The sequence below is a fragment of the Alnus glutinosa genome, chromosome 8, assembly GCF_958979055.1.
Source record: "Alnus glutinosa chromosome 8, dhAlnGlut1.1, whole genome shotgun sequence".
Classification (NCBI taxonomy): domain Eukaryota; kingdom Viridiplantae; phylum Streptophyta; class Magnoliopsida; order Fagales; family Betulaceae; genus Alnus; species Alnus glutinosa.
Window position 1 is genome coordinate 23,714,105 of NC_084893.1, and position 20,645 is coordinate 23,734,749.

Here is a 20,645-nt window from a genome sequence, read left to right on the forward strand (position 1 = left end):
AGGAGCGGGGGACACAATTTGAAACAGAACAGCAAGTACGTGGACCCTCCCTCGTGATCACCTTTCAGAACGATGAACAACAAGTACCTGGCCGTGTTGAATCGCTATCTTTAAGACCATATTTTTTTCGCTTGATCAAAGTTTGCTATCCATCAACTTCAATGACGGAGGGAGGGGGCCGTAGGGGCCATCGCCCCCCTCAATTTTGGGAAAAAAAAAAAAAAAAAATCTAAAAAGAACAATATTTTTAGCTCATTGGCCCATTCTCAACAAATTATGGTGGCCAACCCAATAAAAATTTTGACCATATTCACTAATTCTTTTTATTATTATTATTATTTGCCTTTCCCAATTAAACCTAAAAAAAATCCTTAATTTTCTAGTTCTAGACCATATCAATCAAATGGGTTAACACGTGCCACCGGAGCCTACAAGTAAATCAAGGATGTCCCTAATTTTCTATTTCTAGGCTAGCGAGAACCAGTCAATGTTACATCTTGACACCTTATTTGAGAAATAAGCTAGACGGTTTTATGCAACAGCACTACAGTAGAGACGGAACGGTTTAGTGAGCATGCGGTGGAGTTGCTTATTCTTGGTTCGACTCTTGATCCTCGAGTCGCACTTGAATCTTTTAGAATTGATTATATTTGTCAATTGATAAACAAGTTTTATTTATTTTATATATTTTCTTTTGTTTAATTTTTTTTTTTTGTCAAATCTGAAAATTTTCATTTTTATATATTTATTTCATCTTCAATCTTAATATATTTCTTGTTCATGCTTTGACCCATACCCTTATTTTAATATATTTGTAATTCATGCCTTAGCAGCTTGGCCCCTACCCAAAATACTTTATGACTTCGTCTCTGATCAAGTTGCTGGTAAATTGTCTCCAAAATATAACAAAAGCATAAAACTGAAATTGATTTACTTAAATAGAAACCTATTATATATCACAACCTACACTAGGTTGTAATTACTATATAAAAATTAATTGTCTAACATATTCTTGTCTTAGACTAATGTGTATGGACTTACTATTGTACACTTTACTATATGTTTTATATACTCTAGACATGGTAGCTTTACTATCACAGTGCAAGGAAATGGTTGGCATAGGTTGTGGCTACAACTTTATATATAATAACATATTCATAAGTCCTTTTGTCTCTTTTCCTACCGTCAATGGTATAGTTTTTTATTCTATTGTCTAGTGAGAAATACAAGTCTATTTCTTTCGTGCTCAAGAAATAGCATATCCATCAAGGATAAATACCTAATCGGACGTGGATTTTTTGTCACTTGTGCTAGTAATCCAGCTAGCATATGAGTGTCTTTCTAGTATAGCTGGAAACGTTGAATATTAGAGTCCTAAATTGATGGCTCTCTTCATATATAAACTTTTTTTTCAAAAAACCCCAAGTCCTTGGGTCATTCTCTTCTTTTTCATTTCATTTTTGTCGTTGCTCCCTTAGTCCCTGCACCAATCTCCCTACTCTACCACTTACCACTCCCTACTGTCGCCGCTGACACATTCTCCTTCTTCTTCACTTGAACCTTGAGGTCCCCTCGGCAGAGTTAGGGCTTGCGAACTCCACCGCCGGAAGCCCTTTATCACTGTATAGGTCATAGATCTAATTCTTATGAGTGCATGTTAAAATACTATTAAATGATATTTCTTATCAACTTAAGCTTTTATGACAAGTAATGATTTAACATTGTATTAACACTACAAAAAAAATGACAATTATGGACGGTTTTTTTCTAGACGGTTTTGATCAAATCGTCTATAAATTTATAGACAGTTTGGAACAAATTGTCTGGAAATTTACATTTCCAGACGATTTTTTTCAAACCGTCTAGAATTATTGATATTAAAAAAAAAATGGTGACAAAAATCGCATAGATTAAAAAAAATAATTATTAATTATGGACAGTTTGAAAAAAACCATATGCAAATGTAAATTTTCAGATGGTTTGGAAGAAAGTTACATTTCCGGACAATTTGTTTCAAACCGTCTTGAAATTCATAGGGTAGTCAAATGACGCGGATTGACACCCTCAGTTGTAGATTAAAACACTATCAACGGCTTAAACACGTCTAAAGAAAATGACTTGGATTGAGAAGAAGAAGAGCAAAATGTGAACCCATCCCCTCTAAACCCCACATCGAAAATGTGAACCCCAGCCGGAAGAACGACAGCCCTGAGGCTTTGCTATTCAGTGACTTTTTTGTTTGTTTTGGATCAAAAGGGTCTTTCCTTTTTGGGTTCATTGATTCACATGGGCGACGGGATCTGAACGGAACGACGGGATCGGGAAGACGGGAGAGAGTGTCGAATCTGTCAAACCCACGCCAGTGTGCATGGGTTTCCGGCTGGATCTGACGAGGTCATCTGGGTTTCCGATTGGATCCAGCCGAAACACACGCTTGGCCTCTCTCTCTGACCGAATACAGAGAGAGTTCCGGCCAGAATACCACGTATTCCGGCCGGTTCTCTCTTCCTCTCTCTCTTTCTCTGTCGCCGACCGGATCTCTCTTCCTCTCTCCTTCTTTGTCGCTGACCAGCGTATGAAACGTTCATATCATTTTTTTTAAAAGGTATCAAACCATATTAATTAGTTTTAATATCAAAAAAACTAATTAATATAAAAAACCGTCCAAAATTGTTTTTGGATTCCAGACGGTTTTGCCCAAACCGCCCAGAAATTCATTTAGCGACATTATAAATTAGACGGTTTTAATTCCAGACGGTTTTTCTGCAATTCTGGACTGTTTTAAACCGTCTAGAATTTTTTTTTTTTTTTTTTTTTTTTTTTTTGTAGTGCAAAAGCAAATGCCATAAATTTGAACCTTGGTTCAGTCATTCACCTCTTATTTTAATTAAATATTTAATGTGTTAGACTTCATTTATTAAGAGGAAGTTTAAGCCCACGCGTAAAGTGGAGTTTCAAATATTAATTAAATGATTACATCAATAATTTTTTATCAACTTAAGCTTTTAAGACAAGTAAAAACCACCCTCGTAAACCTGAATTTGATCGCTGCGCGGTGGTCAGTGACACCGACCTTGGAAAAGAGGCTTGACCCATCTAGACAGTAAACCCAAATTTCAAGCCAACCCAAAATTTTCTACTATGCATGAAATTCGACAAAATTCGGCTCAGTCTGAAATCCTTTTTTTTTTTCAATTTCAACCCTCCTTAGGTTTCCGATGCGAAGGGGTCGATAACCAACCCTAGATTAAAGTATGCATACGCATTACATATTTACATGTTCATAGTGAACTAATTAAGAGAAGCTCATGAACTAAGGAGCTAGGGTTTTATGGAGGAAACAAAGACGACAACAAAAATTCCACGCTGATCGTCAAATACTCGTGCATGCGAGAGTTGATCAACTTCAATCCGGCCGCGCGGCCAGCAAATGTTGCTTTCAAATAAACCCTGTCTCTAGGCATACCACCTTGGTCTATTGTTGGTGGTTGAATGAACATTATGTCGGTACGATGACCCTTAAAAGGTTGAGATTGGCCCAAGTTCACGCATATATAATTGCATAGGGTCATAGCTAGGTTCTATAATCAAATTAATTAAAGATACAGCACAATTTTATACAAAAACTTTGGCTTCTATACAAGTCAACTGTGTGTATATATATATATATATATATATATATATATATATATATATATATATATATATGATGGTTAGGGTGCTAGGTCTAACGTATGAAATATATATATGTTGTTTTGGTCCTAATTAAGGTCATCAACTTTGAAAATTAAGACATATTTGTTTGTTTAATGGTACTAAAAACAAATAAAATGTTCCTTCAGATCATATGAAAATCTTGTGAAGATTTGGGTGTTTGAGGGTCTCAATCAGGACACCATTCTCATTTTTTCATGAAACTCATTGAGAATTTGTGGTTGTTGATGGTACTACAATGCCTTGTCTCGTGTTAAAATATTAATTTAATGATTAAATTTATTATTTTTTATTGTTTAAGTTTTGAAGATAAATGATTATTTATTATGGTATTAGAATAGATGTCTTGAGTTCGAACCCTAATTAAATAATTTACCTCTCATTTCAATTACATATTTCACATGTAACTGTAAGACCTCATTTATTGAAGAGAAGTTTGAACCCACACACAAAATGAGAGTATTTAGGAGAAACTTCACTTACCTCCTAATTGTTACATCTTTTGCAATGTCCTTCCTAAAGTTTAAAACATTTCAATTTAGTGTATCAAACTTTTAATTTTGTGCAATGTCTCCCATCCATTAGGATTTTCTACTAAATCTTAACGGAGGGGATGTGAAATTCTCAAAATGTCATGATTTTTTTCTTAAAGAAAAAAAAATGGTGCGGGTGGATCTAACCCACCCTTCATGTGACCCAACAGTGTACGTGACCCGCCATTAGGTCACGTTTTTTCTTTGTTTTTGTTTTTATATATATATAAGGGTAAATTTAAAATTTTATAAAAAAATTTAGGAGTATAAAGGGTATTTTACACTTTTCGCTATCTGATTTAACCTCAAGCCATAACAGAATAAGACATTACAAAAAATTAATAGTACGATATACTAAATTGATGGGTTTTAAACTTTAGGGAGACATTGGAAAAGAAATAACAATTAAAAAAATAAGTGAAATTTCTTCTTTAATTTATTTTCTTTTATGGACTTAAACTTTTAAAATAAATAATAATTTTAACACGTGAACAAAGATTAAAAAGACTTTCACCGTAAGCAAGACTCAATTCTTTCTTCCTACCTTTTTATTAGAGAGGCAGTTATGCCGTCAATTATTCATTACTTTTTGTTGAAGTCAATACTAGGGTGTGTCAATGGCAATAATCCACTATACAATTAGAGGTTGTGTCCAGTGCCACACATAAGGATCAACGGCCAAAAACGATTTGATCATTCTCAGGCTACGACGATGGAACTGGAAGATCATATATATGAGAGGCAGTAGATTCTGGGAATTATTGAGTCTACATCAGCTTTTATAATAAAGTCAAATAGAGACCACTAGATTCTGGTAATTATTGATCAAGTTGAACATACCGCATGCGATTGGTTTGTCGGTAGTGGGGTAGATATTCCGAATGATAATATAAAATAATAATAATAATAATAATAATAAATCACAAGTATGCCTACAAAATTACTATATAAAACAATTTTTTTTTTTAAATTAAACAAAAAAATATATATCACCACCATACCGCTATTCTCAAGAGAATTTTGTTGACTTTTTTATTATTATTATTCTTATGGAAAAATATAATTTAACCCTCCGAATTACCAATTATTTTTTGGATAGCCCACAAACTATCAAGGCTTAGATTCCGACCTCCTAAATTACTAAAATATTTGAAAAATGTTAATTTTGGTGAAATATCCTTATAATACCCCTACCACGTGTTGTTTTTCAATTAAAAATATAATAAAATTTGAAAAAACAAATTAAAAAAAAAAACTCAAAAAAAATTAAAAACTAAAATTTTCTTTTTCTTTTAAAAAAAAAATATTGTGATCGACCGGATGACGTACTGCTTCTTTCCAGCATCGTCGTTGGGCACGATGCATGCCTGCAGTCTCAACGAACACGAATATGGCTAATTTCCTATCATTTGATATCTATTATATTGATCTTTAAAAGGTTATGAACGATTCCAATCCGAATTTTGTTTTATTACAAACGACAAGCAAGTCTATCATCGTTGTGGAAGACCTCGATCGGTTTCTAACGAAGAAATCAACGGTCGTGACCTTGTTTGTCAATGTTTATATCCATTTTCATTTCTGTGATTTTTTTGCTCTCAAAACGTTGGCCAATAGCTACCTGGGGCTCAAAGATTACAAGCTTTTCTCTTAAGTGGATGATATTTTCCAAAGCGGGGTGAGCTTGAGCCCAATCGAGACCAGTAGGTTGACGATTATGAATCGCAACTCGTCGAGTCGGGCTATAAAATCGATCATCGCGGCATTGAAAACGGACGGTGGATGGAGAGGTGTTAGGAAGATCAGGTCGCGATTGAGAAATAACACCACTCCAAACACTCATCTTTCTTTAAAAAGAATAAAAAATAAGAAATAAAATTTGAGTTTATTTATTTTTTTAATTTTTAATTTTTTAATTTTTTTTAAAAAATTTGTTTAAATTTTTTGACTTTTTTTTTTGAATCTTTTTTATAATTTTTTGATTTTTTATTATTATTATTTTTTAATTGAAAAATTACACGTGGCAGGGGTACTATGGAGATATTTCGCCAAAAGTTGCCTCTTTTTCAAAGGTTTTGGTTGTTTGGATGCCAGAATTTAAGCCTTGTAGTTCGGGGGGCTATCCAGAAAATGACTAGTAGTTTGGGAGGCTAAATTGTATTTTTCCCTTATTATTATTATCACTTTCTTTTTCATACTCAAACAAATATGATGGGTTATCGGTAGAGTAATACTATATATTACATTTTTATCTAACAAATACTGATTTGCCAGTCTCACAAATATCTCACAATGATCCAATAGTTAGTTGAAGCTATCACATCTGTAAGACATTTGTGAGATAAAAATATAATATAGGAAAAACTTCACTTACCACCCATAATTTTTATCACTTTTGCAATTATATCTTTAAACTTTAAAACGTGTCAATTTAGTGAATTCATCTTTCTTCTTCTTTTCTTTTTATTTTTTTTTTATTTTTTTTTTTCAATTTCAACATTCCGTTACAATTTTCTATTAAATCCAAACGGATGTGTGTCAAAATTCATAAAATACCCCTCAATTTTTTTTATGGGCAAAGATTTAACGAAATTTGCAAAAATACCAATGCCTTAATATTTGATTTTTTTTTTCTTAAAGAAAAAATATGAGTATTTTAAAAATTTTTACAGGGTTTAAAGAAAAATCCTAACGGAGGGATAAAAATGAAAGATAGATACGATATTAAATTGATACTTTTTAAAGTTTATAAGTATGATTGCAAAAGTGATGAAAAATCAGAAATGATAATTGAAGTTTTCTTTATAATATATATAACATTACTCAACGATCAATTTTCTTTTATCTTCCTTTGCTTTTCTTTAACCTCTCTAACAATTTTTCCCTGGCCCTTCCGAGACACAAATTGAATAATTAGGAGTTCTAGCTAGCCTGGGTTCCTAACTAATTGACTCGAGTCCTGAGACTAGTATTTGTTTGGTTTAGTAGTTTTAATACATGCAGTTTGGCTTACATTTTTTTAAAAAAAATGTGAATTTTTCATGTTTTCAAACTGCCATACTTTTTATGCTATGCAAAAACGTAAATTTTTCATATTTTAGTAATTTTATTTAAAAACACTTGTTGAACCGTTAAAATCGTTGAGCCAAACATACCCTCTTTATTTATTTTTTTATTTTTTAAACAAAGTCAAACAATCTTATAAATGAGAACCAAGAAAACAAATGATTCTATAAATCAGGATTTAGGGACAACTAATTTCCTAAGAACAATATCAGAAATGCTATTAGGAATATCTTCCTACCACAATAAATCAACAAAATTGGTGGCTGCATTCCTTGTTAGAACGTGTGCCACTGAGTTTGCTTCTCGCCTAATATGGACAATGGAAGAAGATCTAAAAGTGCCCAACTCTACTTGAATGCCCTCAATGAAATGACCTGATCCATGCTTAGGAGAAATATTCGACTTAACTTTTGTAACAATCTGAAGCACATCACCTTTTAAAATAATATCAAAAAGTCCAACTTCCTTGCAAAAAATAAGCGCATGAAGAGCTGCAATTGCCTCTGCCCCTTTTGGATCCACCACTAACTGTTGGGACACACTGCGAGCTCCAAGAAACAAACCATAACAATCCCTAACAATAATACCAATACCAAGACAACCATTTTTCTTATTTACCGCAGCATCCCAATTGATTTTCACCACTCCAGGAGACGGAGGATTCCACACACTTGGACCTACATTACCTACACCCCTTACAGACAAGATATCTTGTGATTGTCCTTTCTTTGAGTTACAAGATAAAAAATCTTCTTGAGCCAAACATACTCTTAAGTTACTAATTAAAACCGATGTCAACTTAAGGGCGCTACAAATATATCCCTAAGAGGTATGTCAATCGGTTGGAGACCACGCCTCATGAAGCGGAGATCACTAGTTTGAATCCCCTCTCCCCCCTCTTGTGTGGATATGTAAAAAAAAAAAAAAAAAAAAAAAAAAAAAAAGGGCGCTGCAAATATTAAAATTGGATAATCACAAATTAAAGGCAGGGTTGGACAGATCTTAAACAAAAATTAATTATCTCTTAAATTAATTCATTAGTTGTGTTCATACTTCATAAGTCCACAAAGATCTTAACAAATGGAAATCAGAACAGAACAGATATCCGGTTTAGTTTAGACCATTCCTTGCGATTAAAATAATGATTGAATCCATCAGATCATAGATAAAAATATGATTAAAAAACTAATAAATGCAGAACAAATAACCAATAATACCATCTATATGCTCTTTTATTTTAACATCCGTGTGATTCTAAACTAGAGAAACTTTCCGATTAATCGTGGTAAAATACTTTTTACTTATCACCTTTTACTATATTTACATTGTCATATTATCATATATTAAATATTCTCTTTGTAGTCATATTATGGTACGATATTATTCAAGTTAATATAATTAAGATGTAACTCTACTGGGCTTCATGGATGGTGGATGTAGGCCTCTTAAGGTTAAAGGCCTCACAAATCTCTATTTAATGTTATATATACATATATAAAGAAAAAAAGAATAAGCTATCTAACGACGCTAATAGGGGAAAAGAATGCCGAAAAAGAAGTCTCAGCATTTTCTCTAGGGCGTTTGCCTTATGTTCAAAAATGTTGTGTCGAGAAGTGTATTTTATCGACTTAAGATATGTAACCCCCCGATAAATTAATCAACTGGTTATTAACTTCACGGTTCGTCTCCCAGTCTCATTCCGTATGAAATAATACTTAGGGATCTCTACTTCTAAAAAATAGAATACTACATAGCGAAAACATAAAATATTCTATCAACATTAATTAAGACCAGAACATCAAGCAAGAGTCATTACATTAACTGAAATCAAACTATACATATAGTTGATAATAAAGATCAAAACTAAACATTAATATACAATCAAGCATCAAATGTTAAGCCTACAGCAGCACTAAAAAGTACTAATTACTATGAGTGATCTTCAGAATCTTGCAATCAGTTCTCAAGCATAACCGGATCGATGTCACTACGGTAAACTCCTGCATCAACCTCGAGGTCTATCTCAATTTTGACATTTAAAGGTAATCCAACTATAAAACAACACGTGTTTCATAGGTAGAAGATATAAAAGCGTAAGTCTACGACGTAGTGAGTAATAATACACACAGTGACATGTAGGAGTGCAAATGCATATGCAGATGTGGTTGCGGTTATTAGCAATATTTTATCCGTATCCACATAATGCGGTTATCACTTTTAGGTATTCGCATCTGCATAATGTGATATCTGCATTCGCGCGACTACTGTGGTTATTATCCGTTATCTGCATATGAGGTAATTAGTGTTTTGAATTACTATCTAAATCTATATGCAACATTAAATAATGCGGTTATTACTATATACAAGTTTAAATAAATTAAGATTTCACATGTTATACAATCCACGATTATCAACCATAGATGGTTGTTGTCTCATAGAGTAATCGGGATTTAGATTACTCAAAGAAAAGAAGAAAAAAAAAAAAATGTAGTGAGGTATGACTTTGAGATGATAGTGAAAAAAAACCTGACATAACCTAAAGGTCATAAACTTACCAAATTCAAAACGACATCGTTTTATTGAATTTAATTAAATATATATAAAGAAAATGCGAATGTGATTATTAACCGCAAACGCATACCCTAAAATTGCTATCCGCTTATGCGGATAATGGATTTTGATAACCGCATTCGCATATGAGGGTAGTAGTTATGTGCGAATAGTGGATGCAGGCGGTTATTATCCACCCGCATTTTTACTCCTAGTGACAAGTTATCATGTAGTGAATTCAGTTATATATAAATCACATGTAGCAGTGCAAGGTTACAGTTTATCATTTAACAATGCCATCATGGATGCATTATAGATATAATATACGCTGCGAATATAAATATAAGCACATCCTCAATCAGGAGTGAAGCCAGCATTTGGATTTGGATTTTGGGGGGCTCAAATTGAAAAAAAAACAAATATTGGGGGGGCAAAACTAAAAAAAAAAAAATAGGGGTAAAATTTTAATCATTAATTTTTTTTTTTTTTTGGAAAATCTTGGGGCTTGGGGGGGCCTGGGAGGGGCCAGGCCCCCCAAGCCCCTCGATAGCTCTACTCCTATATTCGCATCATTCTTAACACAACGTGCTTTAAAGCTGTGATGATCATGAACCTATCAGAACTTTGTAATTGAGCATGCTTATACAAGAGTATTACCATGATGTGTGACGTCATACAAAGTCTGGTTCAATGGAGTGAAAAGCGAAAAATATTGTATCGTTCGGGGTGGGTCGTTACAAATTGTATTAGAGCCATTGTCGGGAGAGCGTGCACAAGCCCATGCGGGTCACTAGCGAGCACTCATTGGGATGCCAAGAGTAGGGTAATTCTATAAGGGTCGCTAGCGGGGACGCTGGATTCCAAGAGTGGGTGATTGTGACGCCCCACATCGACTGGGTATAAGAATGAGGATGTGCTTATATGTTTATTCGCATCTTTCTTGACACTATACGTTTTAAAGTCGTGATGGTCATTAACTTATCGAAATTTCGCAATTAAGTATGCTTATACGAGAGTAATACTTGAACGGATGACCTCTTGAAAAGTTTGGTTCAGGAGAGCCAAAAGAGAATAATATTGTGTCGTTTAAGGTGGGTCGTTACATAATATATATCTAATACTAGAGTACGAATTGCAGTGATGTGGAGATTAAGATGTTCGGGATTTAGGATGAGCATTTGAGGTAAGTAAATACTTACAAAACAATTAACTTCTTTAGTATATGCGATGTTGTGAGCCTAATGTTTGCATCAAACAATTATAATTGCAATTAATAAATGAGTTAAGATAATTGAACATATGTTGTGTAGATCGTCATGTACGGATGGTAGGAACATGGGTATAAAGGCCTGACACTATGGTCTAAAGAATTATGTTTATTGTTTGGCCTTAGATCCAATGGCTTTATAGGTAACCAACACAACCATGTTTGAGTGGTGATCACATAGACAACATTGTTAGTAGTGTGGATCACCTAAGGTTTAAATTTGATCGAGCCACTAGCGATACAATATGCGTGCTTCACTGAGTTATCGGTGTCGTACTAGAGGTCACTCGGGACAGTGAAAAACTCTCAATAAGGGGTTAAGAGCTCGAATACACCATATGGAAGAAAGTTATGATTATGTATAATTATGTATAAAATTTCCACTAGCATGATTTATAGATTAAATAACATGTGAATTGTCTCTTAAATTATGCTTACTCTATTTCAAAAATATTTTCTTTATTGGTATAATAACAAAGGTAGCACTTACCATTTTTGCAAAATCCATAACATTCTTGATTACCAAAGTTTAAGAAATACGTTTTGTTATTTAAGAATCATTATATAACAAGTCTCGTAATAATTTACTTAATAAGTTGTGGACTTAAGCAGTTATTTTTCGATTGTAAAACACCTTAGTGTTTTGCATATTAACAAGTTTGATAGACTGTTGGGTTAGAGCCAGAGACGGAGGAGGGGGGGGCCGGCAGGGGCCCTGCCCCCCCCCCCCCCCCCCCCAATTTTTTGAAAAAAAAAATTTATACAGATGAAAAATAAAATTGTAAAAAAAAAAAAAAAAAAAAAAAAATTCAAGCCCATTGGCCCCTACTCAACAAATTTTGTTGGCCCTTACCCAATTAAATTTTTTTGACTTAACCAAATAAACCTAAAAAGAAACCCACTACAAGTCTACAATCCACAAATTTGCTAAATTGCTATAGACATCAACAGCGCCGTCAAGCACTTAACAGGGCGTCGGTGCCCTTTCAAATTCCAACACAGCCAAACCAAACAACTTAAAACAAAAATATTTATTATTTAATAAATAAAAAAAAACTGAAACATCAAACAAAAATACCTCTTCTAGTCTTCTCCACCCCTCTCCTCCAGATCCTAACAGTTTTGTTAGCCGACCCACACCCACCAAATTCGCCTATCACCACTTCTAGATTCACCATCTTTCTCCTACATATGAAGCGACCATTCGACCGATCACTGCACCGGAAATTTCAGGGACGGACTGCCAGAGTCACGAAGCCAACAGACCCATCGCCCAGCCAGTACAATATCGCTTTGTAAGTTCTCAAATCTGAAATCCCTAAAAAAAAAAAATCATTTTTTCCAGTCATATATGGTGAAACCGTGAAGAACTGAAAAAAAGAAGAAAGAAAACTTAACGTTGAAGAGGAAGACAAGAAGAGTTTACTGTTTAGTCTATTTAGAAGAGTCTAGAGTCTCTAGACTAAAGAAAGAGAAGAAGTCAGGATAACTCAAAAAAAGAAAAAGAAGAGGTCAGGAAAAGGCAAGGAAGTCAAACAAAAAAATGTAATTGTATAATAATAATTTGTGTTTGCCTTTTCAACTTTTCTCCATCTACTACAGTGAACGGATGGACAACAGCAAGTCATGTATTGATGTACAAATATAATTTGTGTTTAAAAGAAAAAAAAAGGGTCATGCATAATTTGTATTTGTCTTTTCAATTTTTTTCCATCTGCATCGATGGACAACAGGACAAGCAACTGAGCAAGTCAAAAAATTAGGAGAATTAGGACAAATGTTTGCATTGCTCAAACAATTTATTTACCCAAAAAAATTTAAATCTCACATCCACAATAAGAGAATTAGGAGAAACCAAAAATTCAAAACCGCTACTTTTACCATGAGAAGTTGAGAACAGTGAGAGTGAGACTGATTATTTGTGTCATTTGTGAGATTACTTTGTGTTATTGATAAATTATAATAATGTTTAAAGTTGGGGATCAGAAAAGTAGTCCAAGTAAAGTTAATAGGTTGATTAAAATGAAAAATTGGTAAGGGTGAGAATTATTAAATAGCTTAAATAGTTTGTTTAGTGATTATTGAATGCCTCGTTGACAATTTTATTATTATTATTATTATTAGTTTTTACTTTACAATATTATAAAATTTTGATTTTGGAAATTGTTGATTTAATTTGATTTTTACGACACAGAACAACAATTAATTCGCAACACAGAAGCAGTGCGAAACCACTCTACGCAAGTCGCACTTTTTGAGGTTAGTTTTCTAAGCTCAATTCCTAATATAAATGGTATTATAATTTGGATATTATGGTTATTAAATATTGAGAATATTGGTTATTATAGTTGATAAGTCAAAACAATTAATTAGAGAATTTAATACGTAAAAACTATTGTATTTAATTTGTTTTTTATTTGAGTTTGTTAATTGCTATCTTACAAATATTTTTTATTGCTTTTCTAAAGACTCTAATATAACCATGTAAATTTATTTGTAGATAATGGGAAAGCCAAATACAATATTTGACTTTTTCAAAAGAAAAAATACACAAAGTTCAAATGCCAATGTTGGTGATGCATCTTCGCCAACTTCTGATATCGTAATTTCTGAAAATTCTTCTAAAAAATCTCGAAGAGTTGACGTCAATGAATTTGATATTAGTTCATTGGAGTTTGATCCTGGATTGCGTCGTCAGATATGGGAGTATAATGTTAATCAACGGGATGAAATTCGACGAGCTTACATTAAAGTTGGTCCGTACCAATTTATCCACCCAGACTACCCAAAATCCGGAGATCGAAATTATCTTCGTAGCTTTCAACCTTCGTGGTTCAATCTATTTCCTTCATGGCTTGAATATTCGCGCGAAACAGATGCAGCATTTTGTCTACCATGCTTTCTCTTTAATAAGCCATCTGGACATCCTACGCAACGTGTTTTCACTATAGATGGATTCAAGAATTGGAAGAAAGTTAGAGATGGAAAAAATTGTGCTTTTCTCAATCATATAGGAAAAGATCCTAATTCATTTCACAGAATTGCTGAGAGGTCATACGAAGACTTGAAGAACCAATCTCAACATATACAAAATGTGTTTGAAAATTTCACTTCTGAACAAATTGCAAACAATCGACTGCAGTTAAAAGCCTTGATTGATGTTGTTTGAGTGCTTGCATTTCAAGGTGTTGCTTTTAGAGGTCGGGATGAAAGTGTGGATTCAACGAATCGTGGAAATTTTCTTGAAATATTGAATTTAATGGTTTCATATAATGAACAGATTGCTAAAGTGATAGCTAAAGCTCCAAAAAATGCCTCTTATACATCACCAATGATACAAAAAGAAATTTTACATATTTTTTCAACCAGATTGAAGGAGGCAATTCGCAAAGAAATTAGTAATGCAAAGTTTTGCATAATGGTTGATGAAGCTCGTGATGAGTCAATGAAAGAGCAAATGACTATAGTTTTAAGATTTGTCGACAAAGATGGTTTTGTGCGGGAACGTTTTTTTGGGCTTGTTCATGTCGCTAATACTGCGGCACTAACCCTACAAAAGGGTATATATTTTGTATTGTCTCAACATAAGTTAGCCATTGAAAATATTCGAGGGCAAGGATATGACGACGCAAGCAACATGCGAGGTGAGCGGAATGGGTTGCAAGCTTTGATTTCAAATGATTGTCCATATGCCTACTACATTCATTGTTTCGCACATCGTTTGCAATTGGCATTAGTAGCGGCATCAAAAGAAGTTATTCTTGTTCATCAATTTTTTACTAATTTGAATTCTATTGTCAATATTGTTTGTGCCTCATGCAATCGATTTGAAGAATTGCGGATTTCTCAAACTGTTGAAATTGCTTACCTGATTGAAATTAATGAGATTGAGAGTGGAAGGGGACTTAATCAAATTAGTACTTTACAACGGGCTGGAGATACTCGTTGGAGTTCTCACTTGAGATCAGTTTCTAGCTTGATCAAAATTTTTAGTCCAGTTTGTGAAGTTATTCTTAAAATCATTGATGTGGGAACTACTTCTTCACAACGAGCAGAAGCAGATTCAGTTTATCAAGTAATGACTTCATTTGAATTTGTTTTCATCTTGCATCTCATGAAAGAAACGATGCAGATTACTGATCATCTATGTCAAGAATTGCAATCAAAATCTCAAGACATTTTAAGTGCCATGAATCTTGTTTCATCTACCAAAGCATATATCCAACAATATAGAGATGATAAATGGGATGATTTACTTACCAATGTGAAGTCATTTTGCGAGAAACGCAATATAGATATCCCAGATATGAATGCCCGTTATGTTGAGAGGTGAGGTCGAGCTCGCCATCAACAAGCTGACTTTACAATCGAGCAACATTATCGAGTGGATATTTTTTGTGCCTCTATAGATTCTCAATTGCAAGAATTAAATCGCCGATTTAGTGAGCATGCAGTGGAGTTGCTTATTTTCAGCTCAGCTCTTGATCCTCGAGCTGCACGTGAATCTTTTAGAATTGATGATATTTGTCAGTTGGTAAACAAGTTTTATCCTCAAGATTTTACCGATCTTGAAAAGGAACAGTTGGAAATAGAACTTAACCATTATAAGCATAATGTAGTCCTACATTCGAGTTTTCAAGCATTGTCAAATATTTCTGAATTGTGCCAATGGTTGGTTAGTACCGGAAAATCAGCTATCTACCAACTTGTTTTTCGAGTTATTGTACTTGTGCTTACTCTTCCCTTTTCTACCGCAACTACAGAACGAGCATTTTCAGCCATGAATATTGTCAAAACTAGGCTTCGCAACAAAATTGAAGACGAGTTTCTGACGGATTCTTTAATGGTGTACATTGAAAGAGAAATTGCTGCAACAATTAGCATAGATTCAATCATAGATGATTTTCGGGATTTAAAAAAACGGCGGGTTCCATTTTGATAGGTGTTTTGGATTAAATTTGATGTATTATGAAACCCTTATTTTCTATAATTACTTTTGTTTAGTTTTTTTTTTTTTTTTTGTTCAAAAATGCCTTGGCCCCTGCTCAAAATACTTTCTGGCTCCGTCCCTAGTTAGAGCATTTCGATGGGCTAAAGATACTTAATGAATGACTCATGTAGTCAGGTTTGCGTAGCATAGTTAGATGATGTTGAATATTGTAGTTATATTTATTTGGAAGCTTTGTGTTTTGCATTGATGGTAGTGAATGATATTTTTGGAGATATTTTAGTTTCGACTCACATAATTATTATTCTGTTATATTTTACTTTGATAGTTAGTGTTTAATGTAGTAAATCCAGATAATTATAAGTTTATTAGTATAGAAGCACTATGAATTAATTATTTTAATTAATTAATTGGGAGGCGTAACAATATGGTCATGACTAATTATATAAGATAAGACAGGCACATTTAGACAACTTTTTACTATTTTTTTCAAAATTTTGGAATTGTCTTTTTATTCAAATGGTGCTTTCAAATGTTCAATTATAGGTTAAGGTGCATGATTTTTAGCCATATGTTAAACTAGTGCATTAGTCAATTTGACAGACAAGCTTGTTGACCTCTCTCATATGGTTGCCTACCAAACATATACCAATGTAGCCAAACTCAACCCAATGGAACAAAAAAACAAGTGCAAAAACTAAATCATGATTTAGATGACACACCAATCATGCAAAATAAAATAAGCACACACATTCCATCAAATATCATTAAACTCTCATGTAAAAAAATAAATATATATTAGACTTTGTAATATCTATTTATACAAGACAATAAAGATTATGATGATTCAAAAACTTGTGCAAGTGACAAGAACACTCACTCACACAATCTTTTCCTCCCTTTATTTTTTAATAAAAAAAACTATAAAAAGGGAATTATGCAAACTAATGCAAAACACACACGCGCAAACACACACACACCAAAAAGAAGAAGAAGAAGAAGAAGACACAAATAGAAGAATGAAAAACTAAATGCAAGGCAAGCAAAATCATAAAACAAAAAGAAAAACATGCCATAGAATGATCAACAAGGTGAGGCCATTCCTGCTAAGCATGTCCAGTGACCTCTAACTAAGGTCACGCACACCAATTGCTTATCTAAGTGCCTCAAAGCTATTGCCATCCACATATTTAGTAAATAGGTATACCAATTAATTGTAAGTGATTACAAAATCTAATGCAACAGTTTTATTTGTATCTCTCGAATATCATACCCTATAATTTGACGTGCCATTCACATAATAAATTTCTCTCGTTACAACTTACAGCTGTCAGGAGTGATTTCTTGGGATTTGCATGGAATATTGTAAGTATTCATACATTGAAGGAGATATTTGAAAGAAAACATAAGGCTATGAAAATTAAAAGAAAATAACAGAATAATAAAATAGACATAATTTTACGTGATTTAGTTTATGACCTACGTTCATAGGACAAAGCCTTATGGGCTACATTTTGCTCTTATTCATTAATTAAATTTACAGTACAAAATGCTCATATTTATAGGATAATTAGGGTATATGAGAATGATACAACTATGGAGATAATATCAAATCTGATTACATAAAAAGTAGGATATCAAATCAAATCTAATTTAAATAGAATGAAATATGATTATAGGAGATTACAATAAATTACAACCAAATCTATGAAGTCAAATCCCAAAATATATTCTAACAATATCTGTTATACTAGTAGTGTGATACAGGAAACTCTCAATCATGCTCCTATAAAGAGTTTGATCAACACTCTTTCTTGTTGGATCCACACCAAGTTTAACACTCGTGCTCATTAGAGTGCGCAAAGTGATTTTTCCCATTCAAACCAAATTTCTTAACCAGATCTTGGCAAACTTGGATTGAGACACAAACATGCCTTCATCTGTTTGCTTGACTTGAAGACCCAAAAAATAAGTTAGCTTTCCAATCATACTTATTTCGAATTCCTTCTTCATTTTAGCTTCAAAGCCATGAGCATGAGAATATATTGTAGCTCTAAACACAATGTTGTCTACATAGATCTAAGCTACCAACAAGTGTTTTCCTTTTTTCCTATTTAAGAGAGTTCTATCAGCTTGTCCTCTAGAAAATCTATGGTCCAAGAGATAAGCAGTCAGCCTCTCATACCATGCTTGAGGTGCTTGGTTTAACCTATGCAGTGCCTTTTTCAGCTTGTATATGTGATGCGATTAATGTAGATCAATGAACCCTTTTGGCTGAGCCACAAACACTTCTTCATGCAGTAGACCATTCAGGAATACACTTTTCTCATCCATTTGATACAACTTAAATTTTAGATGACAAGCAATTCCAAGAAGAGTCCTAATCGACTCGAGGCGAGCAACTGGAGCAAAGGTCTCGGAAAAATCAATACCTTCCACTTGAGTATATCCATATGCTACTAGATGAGTCTTGTTTCTTACCACAGTACTGTGTTTGTTAGATTTGTTTTTGAAAATCCACTTGGTACCAATGATGTTGTGGTCAGCAGGCCTGAGTACTAGGCTCCAAACATCATTTTGAATAAACTGATGAAACACCTTGTGCATAGCTTCTACCCAGCTTTCATCATTTAAGGCATCATTGACCTTCTTGGACTCAAGTTGAGACAAATAACAAGTATAGAAGACCTGATTGATCACGCGACTCCTTAGACCTCGTTTGGTTTGCGGAATATATATTCCATTAAGAAAATAAATAGTTATTATTGGAAATGAAGAAGAGTGGAATGAAATAATTATTCAAATTCCTTAGTTTGGTGACAACATATATACCACAATTGAAATTGACCCAAAATTACTGAAAAACGTACATAATTTCTTATTTTTCAAACAAAACTCAAATCTTAAAAAAACAATAAAAAAACATGTTGGACCTTAGATCTATGGGTGGCCGGCCACCCACATATCTGATCTAAATTCTTTGTTTTTTTTTGTTTTTTTTTTTAAGTTTAGTTTGGAAAAATTAAAAAAAAAAAATATGATTTTTTTTTTTTTAAAAAAAAAGGTTGTCTATTCCCTCAGGAATAACTATTCCTCTTCGTAAGGGAATAGTTATTCCAAGGAATAGGTCCTTACTAAATAAATGAATAGTTATTCCAATGGAATTGTCATTCTATTTCAATGACTTATTTCGCGAATCAAACGAGGCCTAGTCTTTTCCCTTCATTAAGACCACCCAATATGTTCTCTTCAGGGTGATTTAATCTAAGTATTGAAGGAGATTCTCCAGTAATCATCTTGGGCTTAGCAGTAGATGGTTCTTCAAATTCTTTAGTGTCAGAATGTTTACCCAAGTCTTCAATAGTTTTCTTAGCAATCACTTTTTTACTATCTTCTTCAATTTGTACCTCCCCTTCATAAGTTGTATCTGAGGAGTGATCATTAATCACCACATTGATGGTTTCCATTACTATTTTTGTCATTTTGTTTTACACCCAATAGGCTCTACTCGATGAAGAATAATCCAAAAAAATTGCTTCATCTCTTTTTGCTATCAAACTTGCCCAGATTCTCCCTATCTCTCAATATAAAGCTTTTACTTCTGAAAACATGAGAGTATTTGGCAATTAGTTTTTTCCTTTTCCACAATTTGTACAGAGTTTTGTTTGTACCAAGTCTCAAGTAGACTTAATTGATTAAATGACATACAATGTTGATAGCTTATCCCAAAAAATATGTAGCCAAATTATTGCCATGTATTATGGTTCGAGTCATCTCTTGAATTACTTGATTTTTTATTTTGACAAAACCATTTTGTAGAGAAGTGATTAGTGCAGAGAACTTTTGCATAATACCATTCTCGTCACAGAATTCAATGAACTTGGCTTTTTCAAACTCCTTACAATGGTCACTTATAATCCTCTTGATGCAGTATCTCTTTTCGTTCTGAATCTTCTTAAAGAGGGCCTTGACTTGTTCAAAGGCTTCAGACTTCTCATGGAACAAGATGACCCATGTAAATTTGGAGAAGTCATCCACAATCACCATGATTTACATTTTTCCTCCAATGCTTTTAGTTATTGATGGCCCCATCAAGTACATATGGAGCAATTCGAGAGTTCTATAAGTGTGGATTGACTTTGTCTTTTTGTTCTAGGCTTTGAGTTGCTTACCCATCTTATATGGACCGCACAACGTCTTCTCTATCTTATCCAATTTCGGCAACCCCTTGATGAATTCATTCTTTACCGCCTTGGACAAGTCTTTGAAGTTGAGACTTGTAACATTTACCCTCTCTGTATTTGGTTTCTTACACCAGGTGACACGTGCCACAATATGATTGATACTGATGGAAAATCCTAATAGTTTTCGTCAAAATTTTGGATGGAAGTTATGTTCAAGGACATATTTATGTTTTTTACTTATCACATTAAATTTCCTGTCACTTTTTAAACTTCATAGAGTTATTTGGAACTCAATAAAACTACATTGACTAATTTTACATCTACATCGTTTTATTAACTTGATATGCATTGATCAAGAAAATACAAGATGTAATTTGTCCTTG

General features: G+C 33.4%; 1 protein-coding gene and 1 long non-coding RNA gene across 2 annotated transcripts; one reads left to right on the forward strand and one right to left on the reverse strand.

Annotated features, from left to right (window-relative positions):
- Positions 1-12,146: 12,146 nt before the first annotated feature.
- On the reverse strand, positions 12,147-12,615 carry LOC133874673 (uncharacterized). Its single transcript, XR_009901346.1, has 2 exons — positions 12,557-12,615; positions 12,147-12,448 (listed from the first exon to the last, which is right to left on the reverse strand). It is a non-coding gene; the product is annotated as an uncharacterized LOC133874673 (long non-coding RNA).
- A 1,018-nt stretch (positions 12,616-13,633) lies between these two features.
- LOC133876256 (uncharacterized) lies at positions 13,634-16,069 on the forward strand. The gene is made up of 4 exons (XM_062314538.1): positions 13,634-14,181; positions 14,329-14,774; positions 14,964-15,459; positions 15,604-16,069. The coding sequence occupies exons 1-4, from the start codon at positions 13,634-13,636 to the stop codon at positions 16,067-16,069; spliced, it is 1,956 nt and encodes a 651-aa protein (XP_062170522.1).
- Positions 16,070-20,645: the final 4,576 nt, after the last annotated feature.

Bases quoted from the DNA above. Each gene is read 5' to 3' on its own strand.
- LOC133876256 (XM_062314538.1), top strand. From the start codon at position 13,634: ATGGGAAAGCCAAATACAATATTTGACTTTTTCAAAAGAAAAAATACA. The intron at 14,182-14,328 runs GTCATACGAAGA...TGTTGCTTTTAG, and splicing joins TTTCACAGAATTGCTGAGAG to AGGTCGGGATGAAAGTGTGG. The intron at 14,775-14,963 runs GTGAGCGGAATG...ATCGATTTGAAG, and splicing joins CGACGCAAGCAACATGCGAG to AATTGCGGATTTCTCAAACT.